Source organism: Polypterus senegalus, chromosome 14 (assembly GCF_016835505.1).
Source record: "Polypterus senegalus isolate Bchr_013 chromosome 14, ASM1683550v1, whole genome shotgun sequence".
In the NCBI taxonomy this organism is placed as follows: domain Eukaryota; kingdom Metazoa; phylum Chordata; class Cladistia; order Polypteriformes; family Polypteridae; genus Polypterus; species Polypterus senegalus.
In genome coordinates, this window is record NC_053167.1 from 133,374,502 (window position 1) to 133,394,366 (window position 19,865).

At 40.8% G+C, this 19,865-nt stretch overlaps 1 protein-coding gene across 3 annotated transcripts in view; it reads right to left on the minus strand.

Moving 5' to 3' along the window:
- usp24 (ubiquitin specific peptidase 24) overlaps nt 1–19,425 on the minus strand; it is a 63,420-nt gene extending 43,995 nt beyond the window's left edge. Inside the window, exons 1-11 of one of the 3 annotated variants that reach the window (XM_039735105.1) lie at nt 19,007–19,425; nt 3,327–3,492; nt 3,176–3,243; nt 2,706–2,849; nt 2,296–2,418; nt 1,356–1,391; nt 1,181–1,246; nt 1,011–1,076; nt 775–849; nt 363–521; nt 22–136 (exon numbers count right to left, since the gene is read on the minus strand). In XM_039735105.1, the coding sequence (XP_039591039.1) occupies nt 22–136; nt 363–521; nt 775–849; nt 1,011–1,076; nt 1,181–1,246; nt 1,356–1,391; nt 2,296–2,418; nt 2,706–2,849; nt 3,176–3,243; nt 3,327–3,492; nt 19,007–19,309 (1,321 nt within the window). In that variant the 5' untranslated portion in view covers nt 19,310–19,425. Of the gene's footprint in view, nt 1–21; nt 137–362; nt 522–774; nt 850–1,010; nt 1,077–1,180; nt 1,247–1,355; nt 1,392–2,295; nt 2,419–2,705; nt 2,850–3,175; nt 3,244–3,326; nt 3,496–19,006 lie in introns of those variants that run through there. The other 2 variants (XM_039735104.1, XM_039735106.1) reach the window with 2 other exon arrangements.
- Between the last annotated feature and the right edge of the window lie 440 nt (nt 19,426–19,865).

Sequence of the window (19,865 nt, forward strand, 5' to 3'; positions counted from 1 at the left end):
TACAAGACGTGGGAGAAGCACCTTCAAGAGCTATGGACAGCACAGAGTTCTCCACTAGCCAGTCCAACAGGCGGTCTGAGTCGATAGCATTCTTCACAGATTTGGTCACCGTACTGTCCTCAATCAGCTTGGTTACCTGTCCACACAGAGCATAGCACAACCATAACACACAGGCACCCCATCTCAGATTATCACAGAAACCCAAAGCAAAATGTAAACACCTCATTTTGACAGTTCAATAATGTGGTTACTCAGCATTATTCTTGTATCCATTCACAAGTACAGAAACACACAATGACATGTGAGCTGAGAGTTGCATTGCACAGGGAGTTTTCATTGATAGAAAAAAATATTCCTCTTACCTCCTTCAGGGAGTTCATTTTGGCACTAAAATGTGGTGTTTTCAGCATACGCAGCAGAATATCTAGGCGAAGGTCATCCACTACAGTCACTAGGTCTGGCTGAAACCTCATGCATAAGAGCTTTATGGCAGACAGGAGCTCTGGGATGCTGACCAGCCGCTAGCAAAAAAAGAGGCAAAGTAGTCAAAACCAGAACCACCAGTGAAGACTGGCAATGTGGCATCTTTCACAGTGTGAAAAATAGGCTACAGATAAGCAGTACAAATGGGTTGGGAGTGCAATCTACAGGTGCTTCTAATGCCACCCTATTGCTTCATGCCAATTGAGCCACAGAAGTCAGAGGGAGAAGGACACTTGCTATCAGTCCAAAGGCAAAAAAGCCATGTAAGCTTGTATTTGTGAAATCACTTACCTTATCCTTTAAATCTTTCTCCTCTAAATTTTGCACATATGTTATCATTTTATGGATGACTGGATCCAGCATGGGCTACAAAACACAAAACAAACATGTAACTCTGTACATTCAGCCACTATCTAAATCTCTGAAACCACATCAATCCTCAGACTGGGTACGAAGGGGGACTACACTGTCAAAGATGCACAAAAAACCAAAAACTTACATGAAAAAGAAAAGAATGAAGAACTTACCTGTACCAAGCTGGAGTTCAGATATTCTGCACAGGCACCAAGAGGCTGGACAAGGGCTGAGACAGACTGATAAAATGAGAAAGATCATCAAATGTGAAAAAGCAACAAAGGCAATAGGTGCAAGCTTTAGAATGACCATCTATAAAGGATGCCATCTTCACTCCACTCACCGCAATTTCAATATCCTCAGAGTGCAACTTGGATTGTATAGCAGCAAAACCACCCATCTCGCCAAACTATGAAGCAAACAAAAAAAAAAAAAGATTAGCAATAAACTTGCTACGATTGTGGCAGTCATGCCTCAGAGTCACAAAGAGTTGGGAAAGAACAAAAAAGGACACTAACCCGATTGACCAAGTCAACAAGCCAGCCATGGGGCTCCTGCCAAAAAAGAAACAAAAACAGCCTTTCAGAAAATGGACTAAATACTGGCAAAGTGATTACATGTCTCAGAGCAAAATTTTATCTGCTCATCAAAGGTAAAAATGCTTTTTTAAGGTTGATCTACAGGGAAGGACTTATACTGTAAGCCAGAAGACAGGTTCAAGAGCAGTACTTGGACAGGGATGTTGGTAGTTGGACTAAAGGCTGCATGTTGAAATTGAGAGTAGAGTGTTCGCAGGGAAAAATACTGACTTGGCTGAGATGTCTACAAACAAACCATTTAAACGTTGAGATGTATAGTCTCTACTACAGGATATGATGTCACTAGGGGTGGGTTTAGAATGACTGACTATGACAACACTTTTATGTGAGAATCACTTTACTTAGACCTTCTGGTCTCCTCTGAAGGGCATTAGTAGGGAAACAGTTGGTTAAGTTAAGTGGGAGATGCAAGTTTTACAAGTAAACTTCTTTTACAGCTCAGATGTTATTTAACATACTCTGCAGCACTTTCCCACATAAATGGAATCAGGCCCATGGCCAGCAGCTATGCATACTTCTCTTCTCCATACATAACTGGGGTTTGGACAGGTGAGCTCCAAGATCCTTTGTCCTCCATTAACCACCTAGAAAGTTGCAGGGCTGTCAAGATCCTATGAACGTACTACTAAACTCCCAACCTGCTAAGCCAGTCTTTCTTTGAGGTTGGCTGGTATAATGTTCCACTCAGTCTTAAGACTCGAACACCAAGCTGATTCAAGAACACACAGGCATTAGAGCCATCTGTGTAGAGATCAGCGTGGGTGGCCAGACAGCAGTAAGTCTCCAGTCAGCTCCTTCATTTTGCATAGTCATAGGTCATAAGCTTTAAAATTAAACAAAACCCTTTTCCTGGTCTCACCTTTGGATATGAGCTGTTGAGCGGCACAGCAAACATGCTGCCTTCCCCAAACACATCAGCCCAGTTCCTCTGGCAGGACTTCATACGATTTTTGAAATGATATTCATTGTCAGGATTGAATGCCTAAAATAAAAAAGAGGCACACTGAAATGGCATGCCTATGGCAATCCATTTTTGGGAAACCCTACAGTATACTTTGTCTTAAATGCTGCTACTAAATAAGGCTAGGACTGAAAAACACAAAACGCTGGATTGAAAAAGACCAGATGAGAATATGCAGCTCCTTTGCAGGCTTTGTTACAACAAAACAAAAAGACCAGGGGTGATCAGTGATAAGACACAAAACTGCACATCAAGAGAATAAAGCCAAAGGATATTTCAGAAAATTCTACTCAGATAATTTCACCTACCATGGTTAGCACTGCCATTAATCCGACAGGAATGGGGTCCTGCTTCACTCGTTCGGCTACCAATTCCACCAATAACATAAGCATGTTGTAGATGCCTTCATGGATTTCTGTACCCCATTTATGAACGGCACTTGACGTCAACAACTGCAAACAAGGACATATGTTAAAAACGTGTCTTATTATATAAGAAATCAGAGGAGCTGCCAGTTTGTTAATGGTTTTACTATGGAAGGTTGGCAGCATATGGAGCTTTCACTAATTATACTGAGTTGACACATATACTGGTGGCCTATGTTTTGCCAAACTCATAAGTTTCCCCCAGCGAATATGGTACAAATGAAGGCTGACAACTTCTTGCAGCACATTTTACCACTGTAATGTATCCCAACAACCAGAAATTGTAACCTTTAAGATATTAAAAAGCTGAAACACAAGTTCTGCTCTGTCCCACCTGCCCTGTTTCTCCATACCTTCTTCAATGCTTCTGGCATACATCTATCCATGAATCTTTTGCAATTTTCATCGGCATCTGCAAGACCTGCAGAAAATTGCAAAAACACAGTGACAGGAGAAGGTAGCCCTGCTGTTGGCAGGTGAGAGCCTGGTATAGTGCCCACTTACCAAGTCTTGCCAGGCACGTGGAAGCTATCAGGCACTTGCCCAAGGATTCCTCCCGTTTATAAGGAATGGACCAGTGGTCTGTAAACACCCGGCTTTCCAGCTCATACAGATTAGTAGTGGGGAACTCTATGTTGCCACCTGAACAATTGCCATTCTCATCATTGCTCTTCTGAAAAAAAAAAAAAACCATAGCACAAGACAGATTAGATTCAGCAATGCTTTCAGCTATGTGACTAGCTTGAAACATTTTGTGTGTGAAGAAGCATAGGTGCATTAGCACATCCAAAACAAACACTTATAACGTCAAACTGCAGCACCCTACCATACTGGCAGCATTAGCATCCAAACACAATGAGGAAAAATCACACAGACAGTGACTGTGATGACAGAACAAGGATGGCTACCAATCAGCATGGGTTGTAGCAAAGCTAATCAATTACCTTCAACCAACCTTTAACCACTGCTAGCAGTTATATCGAAAACCAACATACTGAAAAGATGGAAGAGCCGTATACCCATCTAGGCATAGTCAATAGGCTCAACCTCACAACTAACTTTGGGACTGCACTAACAAACAAAAGTTACTGAATGTTACAATAATGTGTCAGTAAATTAATGAAGATAGCCAGGCAGATTAAATCCATACACATCGCTTTAAACTCCTAAGTTAAATCGAGCAATGGCTGATCATGAATATCCCTAATAATAACAAATAAAACTGCCTCACTACTTCCCTGTAGTTTTGCGATGACATCAAGTGCCTGCTAGCAGCATGTATCTGATAAGTGATGGAAGATCAATAATTTTATTTTCTGTCAGTTAAATCAGAGCAGCTCTTGTATGCTTATTGATATCATGGCCAGAAGGTGGTATGGATGATGAGAGTTCAGTCCTGATCTCTCATGAATACGTGGAAACAGGAGAAACTGGTTCTGCATCAAATTTTGCGAAAGCATCTCTAAAAGTTGTTGTGCATGCAATTTTAAAACTATGAAACGCAAAACATATTAAAATGAGTTTTTTTCTAATGCTTTTCTGGAGTGGAAAATAATGAATATTACTTTTAAGAGTTAATCTGCCGTCTCCTTCCTTGGCTGCCTGCCAACAATGACTCCATCTTCCACAGCTCCTTCCATGCAGCTCCCATGTGCTAATCTGCCTGCAAATTCACACCACCAATTTCACCTCACTGCACATTTGTGGTCAGAGGTAACTTCATCTGTGCTTATCTTCTCCAACTCAGTAAGCAGATCTAAACAAGGATCCCACTGGAGGCTTGCCAGCAGCCACATATCTAGCTCAATGGATATTAGTAATGGGAGTGGCTCCAAATTATTTGTAGGTACAAAACTTTCCATCACCACCATGCTTTTGCACATTTGAAAAGGACTATAGATGAGATATAAAATTTGCCATTGGCCCATACATTTTCAAGATGCAAAACTTACAAATTAATTTCAATCTCAATCATCATTTCTAGTGTACTCTTGGGAAGCTGGTGCCCTACAAGATTTCTTTCCTACTCCAATCTGTGCAAGGCATCCTGCCATTATCAGCAATCCTGTATAAAGTATGTAGGTGTGGTGGGCTGGCACCCTGCCCTGGGTTTGTTTCCTGCCTTGCGCCCTGTGTTGGCTAGGATTGGCTCAAGCAGACCCCTGTGACCCTGTAGTTAGGATATAGCGGGTTGGATAATGGATGGATGGATATGTAGGGGTGGAGAGAAGACACACTATGTAAAAATGCCAAGGAAATAAAGGCACCACAGCCTAAATCCTGTCATTTTATAATATTGCACTCACCAAACAGAGATACAGGTGGAGGCATAACAAAGTGCTACTTGCTCTAACAAATATCTTGGAGCAGGAATTAAGTAAGAAACAGCAAACTCTGGGGACAGTAACACCTTCAATCCAGATCATCAGAGCAGGGCAGAGATTGCCTGCCTCAAGCAACATCCTTCAGAAGGTGTAAAGGTGGGAGATGAGGACCTGGCAAGGAAGTTGCAGTTCCCATCAGTTGTTTAACATCACAAAGACAGGATGGTGAGAACAGAGAAAATCATCAAAGGGTCAAATGTTTGAAGGCCTAGCTATTCCCAGTTGAGGCTGGATGTAGAAGATTCTCAAGGGGAAAAAAAGAAGAAAAAAAAAGGTATTATGGTAATGGCCTTGGATTCATCAATAAAGACAGCTGCTTACTGGCTGAAAGAGACTTATTCTGGTGTTTCAATCTGGCTATGAAAAGGTGGAGAGGACCTAGAGGTCTGGAGCTGATGGGCAGTGATTTGGCCACTATTGCCAACCCTCCAACTGGAGGGGGTTATGGGTAAGGGCTAAAACACATGAGAAATGTTGAACACCTTCTGACGAAATCCTCTCCCATTCAAAAGCTACTGTTGCTCAAGAGAGTTACAGAGAACTAGGCATCTTACAATGATGTTAGAAAGCGCAAATGAAAAGTCAAGAGAAACTCGGACGTGCATACAGTCACTGGAGATGAAAATGATTCAGTGAGTAATCACAGTCAACTATTAATATTTTATATCAAAAGTAAAACAAAGTAATTGAAATGTTTATTTATTTAATCTGTTTATTGGCAGCTGAGGTACCTGAAAGGAAAGTCTCATCTTAAAATTTCTTATGACAATTGCTATTTACTTCTTCATCTCAGACTTTTTGCTACATGTACAGTAGATGGTGTACTTTCTGGCAGGAATCCCATGGAACCATCTGAAACTGGAAGCTGGAACTTGGCAAGATGTTCACAGCAAGACTTAACTTAATATTCTCCAAGACACCACTAGGAACTTTCGTAACACTAAATCAATAAAATTATTCAGATGGAATGTGCCACTAAATGTTAACACCATCAATCACATCATATCACATAAACCCACTGCTGATTTACTAACAAGCCACCAGCATTTCAAAACAAAAGTGACGAGTAGTCACTTGCATCTGTCTGGTATTGTTTAGAAAGACAGAAAGAAAGACATTTTACTGAGGAAGGCAGTCTGTTGCGATAAAAACTGCAATAGAGGTAAAACTTAAGAGAAGCATGTGTGGCAAAAGTTAAACTTTGAGGTTAACATACAAAGCATGCCTGATAAAGTTATTAACTTTGTCCCAGTTGGAAGGGGGATAACAAAAAAGAAAAAATACAGCTGCCCATTTTATAGTTTTAAGCCAAATAAAACAAACTTACTGACTTAAAAATACATATTTGCTACTTTGTACTGAAATAAAAATGCTTACAGAGATGCAAATCCAACTAAGCTGGATCCATACTGGAGATTCAAGCATCCAGCATACCAGACCTGTATCTTATCCACAAAGGTTATGAGCCACAGCTCTCAATTGCCTACACTTAACAAGAACTTTTGTCACAGATATAAAGTTTTTCATGCAGGAAAAAGTGGAACAATTGGTCCACTGAAGGAAAACCTTGCCTGTCAGTGAGAGCAATAAGCACTCCCTCAAAACCAGTTTTAGTACCGCATCAGACTTTGATATTTCTTTGCATTACCTTGTGTCCTTATACCCAAAACTGACAAGGTGAGTGTTTTTGTAATGCAAATTAAGGATAATAAATTGGCCCTATGAATAATTGTGTGTGTGTGTGTGTGTGTGAGAGAGAGAATCAATGGGCCCATGATAGACTCTCGAGGGTGTGTTGGTATCATTCTTGTTCCCGATGCTAGAGGATGGCCTCTGGTCCCCCCAACCTTAAAGTGGATTAGGCTGGTTAGATAATGAACGATGGATTATCTGATAGAGTCTGTTATTAGCCATTTCTATTAAGGATTATTATTATGTCCACTTTCTACATTTTTCGAATGTTCTAAACCAGAGGTTTTAAAGTTCAGTCCTTAGTGACACCTATCACTGCAGGTTTTTATTCCAACCAATTTGACAAGCTGCATGCCATTCTAACATTACATTGATCTAACTGTTTAACTATGTGGCCTACAAATATTTCTTTGAAATTCATAAATGTTTGTGCTCTTTACCTTAGCTTTAAATGTTGATATTTTTGCCATTTTCTTTATAATTTAACCTTTTCTATCGATTTTGCATTCTTAAATGTAATTAAATACAAACAACAGATGTGTAACCTGACTTAGACAGGTAGCACAGCTTAAGTAATCAATGCAATGCATATGTCTCTGTTATGTGCTATTTGATACAGGATTTGTTAAAGCAGTGTTAGCATTTGTAACTCTCCAATTGCTGGAATGACAAATGCAATGCATTTTATTACTACAAATGTTTGTTGTGTGCCATGTGTTTGAATGATAGAGTAACAGCAACCAGTTGGACACACAGACATATATCCTTTTATTAAGGTGGACTTCCAATGAGCAATATTATGCAAAAATATGGAACCTATAACAGAAACAAACTAGACAAGAATCTATATGATAATAATATACTATGTAACAGCCAGGTTTATGAGAAAAAAATCTTGCTAAACCAGTCTTTTAGATTTTTTTGACCAGGCAACTGCAATTGTTGATAAAAGCAAAGCATACAAAAGAATTGAATCAGACTTTCAGAATTTATTTTCAGTATCAGACTGAGTCAAAGGCTTTTTGAAACTATGACCTGTGGGCATTTCAGGTAACCTACAAAACTGGATCTCAGGTTGGCTATCTGGCAGGAGACAAACAGTACAGATAAGAGGTGAATGAAGTGGGGGCAACTGTGGCTTTTGTCAGGGGTCTTGTGCATGGTAAGTTACTTTTTCTGAGTTACATTTATGATACTGATTCCAGTATAATTAGTAAACTTATGAAATATGCAGATGACACTAAACTTCAAAAAAAAAAAGCGGGTGACTGTGGAGGCAGTAAAAAGAACTCAAAAAGACTTGCACAAGCGTCATGAACAGGGGGAACACTTGGGAAATGGAGCTTAATGTAGAAAAGTGCAAAGTGTTACACATGGGCAAAATAGAAAATGGCAGACAGTGAACTGCTTGAAGAGACCTCTGAAAAGGATTTAGGGGTTTATGTTGCGACAATGTTTCCATTGTCTAAGCACTATGAAGAAGCAATTGAAAAGAGTGATTAACATAGTCCATATATAGCTGTTTAAAGGTGGCAACTGGGCAGAGTTTGAGGCACATTAACGTAAATATATTTACAAGATGACCATGATTTATAAAGATATGTTGCGTTTTATGTGTGTGCACCAGGTTTAATAAACCAGATTTTTTTTTATTGGACATTTTCATGTTCTTTGGTGTACGTATTTTTTCATGCTCATATCCATGCAAGTTTTAAAACTGAGACACCTGGGGCCTCATTTAAAAAGCCTTGTGTAGAATTCACACAAAAATGCAGCATACAGACAAAACTAGAAATGTGTGTACTCACAAAAAAATTTAGATGCATAAAACTGTGCATAGGCAAAGTTCTACACACTTTCTCCTTATAAAACCCAATTAAAATGAATTTTAACACTCATGCACGAGCCTACAGCCTCATCCCAAATCCTCCCAGAATTTCACATATATGCAAATCAATACAAATAGCCCCTTTCATTCAGTGTTTTCTTAAAAGACAATGGCAAAAGCATGTGTAAAAAATAAACATTTTAGCAAAAGTGAAATGGGGTTCCTACTCAAAGAGTTGGAGGCAAGGAAAAATGTACTACCTGGTGGCATAAGTAGTGGTATAAGCAACAAAAGGAAATTGATGCAGTGGCACAGGTACTTAAAAGTTCAAGTTCAGAAACTTGAAAAAGTGCCTGAAATAAAAACAGAAGTGGACAGATATCAAAGTCGGTGTGAAAAGGTGAGTTTCAGCCCACTGTCCAAGTGTCAACACCACTGGAGGAAGTAGTGGAATTTCATGGCTCACATAGTTTGAGCAGCGACCTGCTGCAGTTGTTGGTGATGGGCTTATATATTGGGCTGGGTATCAGCACTGATGTCCTGATTCAATTTGATTCCGATTCACAATGCCCGAATTCAATATCGATTTTATCTTGACTGAATTATTATGCACTGATATATTTGAAGTGTTGATTTGTTTAGAGATTACTTAACCATGCGTAGAGAACATTAATATAATGTGACAAATTTCAGTAACACTTTAATTGAAGAGTGTTCACATAGTGACTTCATAACATATGCATAAGAATAGAATGGCATTTAAGAATAAATACTTGATTAGTAATGAACAGTTAACATCAGTATTTAGAAGATGCGAAACAAAATATTATTGCTCTTTTTAATCTTTTTGACAGCACTGCGCAGAGAGTGCCTTAATCTGTGCAGTACAGATCTCTGCACAGCACGCACAATACCAGTGTAAAGGCCGGCCATTATGTCCAGCAACTTCAGGGGGATCCCGCTAAGTCTCAGGATGTCCCATAGGACAGTTTGATCAACCGAGTCAAACATTTTAAGAAAATCAACAAAGGCTGCAAAGAAACTTTGCCGATATTCACGTTTGTGTACGATGAGGGTCCAAGATGCTGTTGATGGTAGATTTCTTAGGTGTAAAATCAAACTGCTCCAGTCACTGGTAGATAAGCAAGTGATCACAAATCCTATTGAGGATGATCCTTGCAAGGACCATACTAAGCACTAAGAGCACTGGTATCACCCTGTAGTTGCCACAATCCGGGCGATCACCCTTCCCTTTCCACAGAGGGACAAGTCTCCTTTTTCAGTCCGTTGGGATGATGCCAGTCTCCCAAATGTAAGCAAAGATTGCTGGCAATGGCAGGAGAATAGCCTTACCACCAGCCTTAGAGAAGTTCACCCTGGATACCACTGATCCTGCAGGCTCTCCTACCCTCAGCTGGTTCACCACCTGTGCAATCTCAATGAGACCGGGTGCTTCACAACTAATTACAGGATCAGCCTCAAGAGCCATGGACCCAGAGATGTCCAACATCCTAGCTGGAGGATCAGTTTTAAAAAGTGGTTTAAAGACACAGTGGGCCACAACTGCAATGTCATCCATAAGGACTGTTCTATCACCCACCCTGACTGAGACTCTCCGAGGAACAGATTTGAATGTGCGTAATGCTTCAGTTCCTCTGTAAGCAGGATGTGGGTTACTAGACCATATATGACGTATCACTTGCTCACATATTTGTCTAACAAATGCCTCCTTATCTGCCCTCAGTGTTCCTGCAGCCATCCTTCACAGTCCCCGGTGCAGACAGGAGTTGCCATCAAGCTGAGCACTGTGACTCCGCCTGATGATTTCCAGGGTGTCCTGCAAGATGAAATCCCTCCTTCTGGAACACTGGCAATACAAACACAACCTTCAGGATCTTATCATGGAAGGCCTCCCACATCACATTGGGATTGGCAGTTGTACTGAAGTCTGCAAGTTCCTCACACAAACTGCATGCAAATGCATTTGAAACAGCCTGATCTTGGAGTCTGGCCAGGTCCAGCCTCATTCTTCTTCTAGGTGGTAGCCTACTAGACCTTAGCTGGTCCTTCAGAGTAGCAACAACAAGTCTGTTGTCAGAATTCACAAACTGGGCACTTCTGTAGACCCTGCAGCTTTGTAGGCGCCTCCAGAGTCTACACATGAAAACTGAGATCGATCTCCTTCACTGCACCACTAGCAATGGAGTACCAAGTCCAACGACTTGAGGCTCAGGGGACTGGAACCAGGACCCAATGATCCGCAGCCCTTTACCTTTTGCAAAATCAAGGAATATAAATCCACTCTAACCATGGTTGAGAGACCTATGGAGACCAACGCAATCCTCACAGACAGCTGTGTCACAGCCAGTGGTCGCACTGAAGTCACCCATGACCAGAGGAGTGTCACCTCGTGGTCACCCATCAAACACTAAACGCATACACTGAGAGAAAAGACAAGACAAGTTTTTCCCAGTTGATTCTGGATTTCGTCAGGGATGTGTTCTTGCTTCTACTCTGTTCAATGCTTGCTTGGGTGCTGGGCAAGGTCATGGGGTCCAGCGGCTGTGGGACATCCGTTGGTGAATAGAGATTCAGTGAACTTGACTTTGCTGACGATGATGTGATCTTCACAGAGTCAATGAAGGCTCTGATTGGGAATCCTGAGAGACCGAATGAGGAGTTGGTTTTTGACTGAGACACTTTCAAGCCCAGACACTCCAAGATCCAGGCCTTAATGACCTTTTGGAAACAGCCATCAGCAGTGTGTCTGTTTGCAGAGAGAGTGTTGACCACATCGAGATGTTTACTTACATCAGCAGTGACACTCATGTCTCAGGGGCCTTGGGATCGCTGGAAAGGGGTGTGCGGCGCTCCCGGTAACTCAGCAAAATGGGTAGCACCAGGACTATAAAGACTTGGACCTTCATCCTTTTGCAATGTGAATGTGAGACATGGAAGCTATCCAGTGACCTGAGACGAAGACTGGACTTTGGTATTGTGTCTCTGCGTAGAATCCTTGAGTACCGTTGGTTTGACTTTGTGTCAAATGAGCAGTTGCTCATGGAGTCCCAAATGAGACACATTAACTGAATTGTGAGGGAGCATTAGTTACAGCAGTAAGGCCATGTGGCGCGATTCTCCAATGGTGATCGTGCTTGCAGGACCGTCATGCTGAGGACCTGAGAAGCTACACCAGACCAAGTAGTCGCCCATGTAACACATGGCTGCAGCAGATAGATGGTCATTTCAAGATGGTGGGACTGGGCCGCTTGTCTGCCTGGGGGGGCTGCCATCAGATATCCCGAGGTCTTTCATTGTGTGCCGTGTGCAACAATAAGCTGTACCAATGCATGCTCACCAACCTGACCTGACCTAACAGCACTGCACTCATTCAGAATTCACCACAATTTAACTAACATAATTAAATATTGCTTCTTAAGTAATAAATTGTTATTCAATAACCTGTTCATGTGTTACGAATCTCCCTATAGACACCCTTCAACTAAACTCTTAGCCAAATATCTCTATATATAATCTTTATTTGGATCTTGATCTTTGTTTGTCCGCGAATGAATTAGAAGAAGAAGCACTAGATGGCAGTAGAAAGACAGCTCAAACATAGGCATTGCATTAAGAATCTTCTCCAGGCTTATACTACTGAAGACTGTAGTACTCCAGTCACACCGCAAAACAAAGACATTCAAAATAAGCAAATTGAAGTGCTTTAAATTAACTAAAGAGATTTTCATCTAGATCTTGATCTTTGTTTGTCCGCAAATTCCACGCATGTGTAGACCACCTTCTAGTTTAGCACGTTAGTACGTAGTAACGAAAGGGGTGGTGGACAGTGTTACGCTGGTTAGCTCCCGAGGCCTGGTTAGAGAATAAGATTGCCGAAGATAAAAGGTACGTGCCTACGTAACATATGAATGAAAGAAAGACAGTGAGTAAAATGAATGACAACGTAACAGCACGTTCCGGAAATTATTATTGTTACGTTGTAGCCGGCGAATGCTGCGCATCTCACAGTTGCACCGTGGCTTGCTCACATGTCAGTGAAGTGATCCCTATTTATGCTTTAAAGAGCCTGGATACCTATGTTTCCACTTTTTACAACCATTGTTCCATGTATATTGCCTTACTCTTTGGATTGCCACAAAGCAACCTGCGAGATTGGAGAAAGGTTGAGAAGAGATCGTGAGAGGAAACGACAGCGTCGTGAAAACGAGACAGACTGTGAACGGACAGAAATGCTCCTAAACCACCACATAATTACGATTCGGACAGTGATTCCGAGTAGGCCATTCCTATCAAATCAATATCCAAGGGTTTTCTTTTGTAATTTTGTTTCCCTTATAAAAAATCATAATGCTGTGCAACGAAGGGCCCAGTTCACGAAAGGCAGCCGCGTTTAAACAGGGAGCCCTTCACAGACAACTTTAACACGTGCAACGTAGTTGGGCGCATATGGCTAGTATTTCCATATTGGACAATTAAAATAACCCTGAATTAGTCCAAATTAAAGATACTGCGGGAAGACTTGTTTTTCTATAATTCTCCATTTGTTCACTTGAAGCAGTTGCATTAATCAGTGTGAAAAAATGTGTCCTCAGACAAGAAACAAGCATTTTAAAATGAGGATGTAGAGCTAATGCTTCTTGACAGCTACATTGAATGAATGGAACATAAAAGAAAAAGAACCTAGATAGATAGATAGATAGATAGATAGATAGATAGATAGATAGATAGATAGATAGATAGATAGATAGATAGATAGATAGATAGATAGATAGATAGATAGATAGATAGATAGATAGATAGATAGATAGATAGATAGATAGATAGATAGATAGATAGATAGATAGATACTTTATTAATCCCAAGGGGAAATTCACAATAAGGCAGCTATTACAGTGCTATTTCAAGTCTACTGCTTTGAACACAAGCTATCTTTTGCATCGTAACCTCACAAGTCAGATTTTCTTTCCACACTGATCAGCTTTTGAACAGCACACTATATATGAGCAACTAACACGAGCGTCAATTTAAGATTTCACTGTTCGAAAACAGGTTCGCTTTGTTATGACTGCTCATATCACTATGAAGAACATGCAACACCTGGGCTGCTGAAAAACATTTCTTACGAGAAGCCATTATAAGACTAGGAGAAGATGTGGCAGCACTGTTGCTTGGTAACACTCAGGCCAATCACTTATGCAAGACACACCTATATCATTTCCCGAGCAGCACTCGACACTAACGCTGTTGGCACTTTTACAGCCCAAGTAATCCTCAAGACGTGTCTATACAGTTGCCTGAGTGATGCTTGGGACTAACGCTTTTAGGAGTGTTTTTACAGCAGGTTAACAGGCGCATTGGCAACTTCTACTGGACTGCATGCTAAAAACAAAGATAAGCAAAAATCTATATATAGTAATTGCACAGGATAGGGATTCATAAAATCAATATCGAATCGTATGAACAAAAAAAAAACAATTAATTGGAAAATCAATATTTTTACCCAGGTATACTTATGTATCTTGCCACAACATTAGTAAGACGCATTTTTTCCATCACAGATAATTAGCACATTAGTACAATGGAAACGCTTTCTATTAACATAAGCAAATTCATTCTCTGAAGGTGTCTTTATAGCAATGTGTGCGTAGTCGATCACTCCTATCACATTTGGAAAAATGGACGTTACTGGAAATTCTGATTTGAGGTTTGCCCATTCAACCACAGTGTAAGGAAATCTTATATATCTGGATAACAAGCCAATAATACTATCCCATAGAGCTGGCATGGCGCAACTCAGTGATGACTGAGAAATACCCAATCAGTCAAGCCAGTTCATGTTGAAAAGCTCCTGTGGTTAAAAACTCAAGGGTGAACAAAACTTGCAAAGGAACACCAACAGCATAATTCCTCAAATTCTGCCTTTGTAAAGCTGGGTCCCAGTTCAGCTCACAGCCCCAAAAGGACAGCTGTTGGAAATCTAAATTGACTTAGAAGCCAATCATCAGCATGTGACAAAAAATGAGTATGATCTCTAAATATGCACTCTCTTCTAATGCTTCCATTTGTGAGGTCTTCTAACAATGCTAAAGTACCCATGATAATTGGAACAGTTTGGCCATTCCATACAAAATTACTTTGTTACAGACTGATTACAATCAGAGCCCCCAAGTGAAAGAATCAGGACACCTTTCTATGAGACCACTTAAAACAGCAAACCAGGCAATAATTAAAAAAAAAAAAAAAATTTCCTAAATGGAAAGAACACATGAAATAAATAACCAAGTAGCCAGGTGGAGAGTAGGACTTTTGTGACCTTCAGCTCTCAACCTGATGTTATTTTGGACATCCACAGTAAATAGTATGAACAAGCTTGTTTGGCTGAATAACCGGTTCTCATCCTCACTTTTCTAATGTTTTAATAAGCAAGGCAAAAGACACTAAGATATTTCAGTCATCCTCCCAACACACCAAGTGGGACATCTAAACCAGGTGGCATGTGACAGAAGGCTGCGGAACCACTGCTGGATTAATGTTACTTCAAAATTGAACTTGCTGAAAGCTCACAACTCTTTTATTTAATAAATAAATACATGCAAAAAAATGCCACGATAAAATAGATGGAATTTCCTAACCCAACTGTCCTCATATATATGTATTCTGGTGGGATCACAGTGTGGTTGCAGGGACCCTCACCTGCTGCTGAGCTCAGGAAATTTCAGGAAGATTCAGAATTCTATTAGGTCAATATCTGAAGTGCAAGGCAAATGTCACATCACAAAGCAATCATACAGACCAGTGGAATTCCAGGGTAATTGGAGGCCATACGTGAAATAACAATAATAAACACAGGTTTATCATTCCACCACATCTGTCACCTACAGTGGCATGAAATATACTGGGTCCAGTGTCCACTCCACTTGCATGTTTTTAATGTGATCACACTGTAGTGTCATTAGTCATGTCTCCCGAGCATTACTGTGTATGGTGTTGCATCATCATTAGTAATAGCGTATGCCATATAATGTTGTGTAAAAACAGCAGCATAAACTCCTACTGGATTCAGCTCTCATTGAAGGAGTAGTTGTATGTTACAATATTTGATAAAATACAAAAGTAATTTACAGACATAAGGAGGTGCACACTTTGGACCAGCACAGTCTACCCATCATAGGTGTGCATCTTTCCAGGGGCAGAAACTGCCTGGAATAGATGTTTTTTTTTTTATCTTGCTATCCATAACACATCCCCAGATCTCAGAAAGGAAGAAAGAAGGTAAACACTTAGACTTCTGGGAAGAAAAAAAAATACCCAACTTAGTGAAGCACCACACCAATGCTATCAAACAAGAATCTGTTACAATATGAACAATGGCATCTTTCATTTCTATAGTTCAGGTCATGTCTCTGGAGCTGTGTCTAGGTGGATTGGTTTGGACAAAGGAGCAAAGGCTGGACAGCTCCATGACCTCCAACAAGACAACACTCCGACGTTATACACCACGACAAATACACAGCAACAGGGTGCTAAAAGTCATTGTTTTTTTTATCGTCATGTTCAAATGTTCAAAATAAACAATTTCATAAATGTCCCTTGTTCCCACTAATTCCCTCTTAAATCTGAAATCCTGGCAATTTCTATGTGGTGTTTAGTGCCAATCTTGTTTTACAGTTCCTCTCTGGATATTTACATTTTAAAAAGTGCCTTGTTCTATGGCTCAGATAGGTGTATGGGTTCATTATTGTCCCATTTACATAGTACTGTGAAATTGTTACTGTCATTGGCTAGTCAACAGCACACTGCCTCTTATAATTCTAGCTCAAACACACACATTCATCAAATTCTTAACACTGTGATATCAGTGGCACAGTGCACTGGGTGCTGTGTAAAGCTTGCAAAGTTAACTTTTACAAATGACCATTCATTAACTACAATGATGCTACTACCTTTTATCAATTTTCTAATCTGCTTACCTAGGTAAGAGCTGTGTGAAAAAGCTACTTCTTGGAAAATAATGTTATATTTTAGACTCTACCACCTTGTTACTGCTGTATTGGAATGCATAATGATGCACCAACTAATAAAGGCTTCGACAATAACTTTTATTTTAACCAAAAGAAAACAAATTGTCCTAATGCATTAGTCTACTTGATTTTTTAAACAGGTTCTTAAAATTCAGTAAGATAGGCAGCTAGCCATCAACATAATAAACACCTTACAAACATCACTCATGATTGTTCTTTATTCTGGACAATTCCAAAAAGGACAAATCATATTTAAAAAGATACTAAATATGTTACTAAAGTAAAAGCATCCCATTTTGTTCTGACTTATAATAATAATTTCTTATATATAGCACATTTCCTGTGCTTAAAGCACTTAACAGAAACTCTTTGAAACAGAATAAGAGAAAATAAACCAGAATAAAGTGCAAAAACACAAATCTCTCAAAAAATTTCTGAAAAAATAGAATAATTTGTGATATAAACACACATAATCCTGAGCATCTGGACAAAGAGAAAATGTCAACTGGAAGAAGGAAACAGAATGTCAAGTTAAATACCTGCTTGCATAAATGAGGTTTAAGATGTTTTTTGAAAGAATAAATTGAGTCAGTTGATCTTATTAATTTAGTGAGGTTGTTCCAAAGTCTCGGTACTATATAGCTAAATTAAGTCTATGAGCCAACTGGAGCTGTGATAAAAGATTAAAAGTGGCACCTGCCAGTACGGAGTTACGGGAGTCAATGTGGAATGTAATAAAAGCAGGGAAACATTTGTCAGCATCAGAAAAGTGAAGAAATGGGCAAACATGGGATATATTACAGAGGTGGAAGAAAAAGTTTCTCAATATGATCTATGTGGGCAAAATAAGAAAGGGAGGAATCAAAAATGACACCAAAGCAGAAGGTGGTGGTCTGATGACATCAACACCAAACGTGGCTGAAAAAAGAGCTAATTTTATTAAGATGAGCTTTAGTGTCAAATACCAGGAATTTGATTTTGTTGCAGCTTATGTTAAGGAGTCATATTCCATCCAGGTTTTAATTTCACTGAAAACGCTCTGATGAAGGTTTACATTTAACACCAAAACAAATCCAAATATCATGCACATAAAAATGATAGCCCAATCCAAAACTACAAATAAATGTGGCCAAAGGGAAGCATGTACTGTTGATACATAACAGCAGAGGGGTGAGGATTGAGCTATTTGTCGGCAGAGGTTGACAATTCTGTATTGAACATAGTGTTAATAAGATATTTACAATCAGCCTAAGCAGTGACCCTCCGTCAAAAACACATCACAGATCTCTAATGAATATTCACTATGAAATTCTCTAAATATTTATCACTACATTCAGGATGGCAGTATTTTACCACTTAAAGGAAAAACTGAAGCCATCTGTCTTAAAATGGTACACCTAGCAAACACTAGTTGTTGTGTTTTACAACCATGTGACAGAGCCAAAGGATCTTTACAACAGGTTTGGTATTTCAGGCTAAGTACACGTTCTAGAACAATATGCCTTGACATCAACCGTACTTCTGAATACAAATCGGTGGATGGTGGTGTCCCTCTGTCATTGTAGACCCTAAAGACTCTTTCACTGCATTTTTTTTTTGCCTATTCAGCACAAACAACTACATTTGCCTTTGATATGCTACTTCTGTGACAAAACTTCAAAGGGTATTACTATAAAGTAATTGTTATAATTGTCAAGTATGCTCTCTGCTTCGCTTATCTTGCCCTCCAATACCAATATATAAATATGTATTTTGTATTCTCTGTTAGCTGTGTGTACTGCACCGATCACTTTATTTTTCACATTCCGTGCCATCACATACCCGGTATGACTTGTCGCAGTTTTTTCCGTTTTACTCAATTTCACGCCACACTACTGTATTCCACGTTTAGCAAACGGATTCGTCTGTTTCTTTGCCCTCTGTAGTAATCTGTGATCGATCAGTTTTACCCTCGATGACTCAACTGCTACCACGCTGTGCAGTGATTCGCACGCCTTCTGTCCTGACTTCCCCTCAGGCTGACCGTACTTAACTGTTCTTGCTGCTCTCCGTACGCCTCGTGCCTTTCTACCCTTTAACTCAATGTTATGCGTCCATTACATACAGTGTCCTTGCACCCTTGCTTCCTGCCCTGATTTCTGCAAAAGTCCCCAAAACGCCGGGGCTCTGCTCCAACTACCATGGGCCTCAGTTTAGGCTTCACGGACAGCTCTATTTCTCGCCTCTGCTTGGACTCACCTCTCCGTCCACGACATCGTGATAGGCTGGAGGCGGGTCGAATCCGCCGCTCCCATTGCCCCCACGGCCGCGCCCGCCGCCACCTCCTCCGCCGCTGTCCCCGTCGCTCCCTAAGCCTTGCCCGGGACCGCTCTCCATGGGCTCGTATGTGTAGCCGAGCCCGGGGCTTTCGTTGGTGAGCAGGGCCACCGCCTCATTAATGTCGTTCTTGGCAAGGCGCAAGGCTTTGCGGATGGCGACCGGATCCGGGAAGCCCATGCACAGCAGCGTGGTCATGTGCTGCTGCTCCTCCTCAGTCTCCATGGTCAGCGCTTAATCTACGCGTCGCGGCCCTCTAAGATGGTGGGAGTTGGCCGCAGAGACTCCTGCCTCTGCACGCCGCCATGTTTACAGTTCGGCTTCCCCTTCTGCCCGCCGGTAGCGATAGGCTGTCAGGAGTGAACGTGATGCCACGCCCACCAAACTCGGTGAGGGCGTCTTCGCGCTCCCCTAGGAAACTTTGAGGCCCGCCTGTACTCGGCATTGCCGCCCAATCAGAGGGAAGGCACATCCCGCTCGAATGCAGATCCGCCCAGATGTGTGAGACACGCCCCTGTGTATAACCTCGACAGAAAGAGCGCTAGTAAAAAAGAGTACCCAACTGAGACACGCCCCTGTGTCCGCCCTTAGCCCCGCCTTTAAGTGCTAGCACCTACAGCGCCAGAAGGGTAAAGACGGTGACCTAAACTACTAATGAATTACCACGTAATTGTTAAGAAATATTATGATGTGAAGCAAATACATGGTGGAATAAAATCACACGTGGTACAGATGCAGACTTCTCAGAAGACAAAGAAAAAAAGGTGTCGGTCTCTCTCTC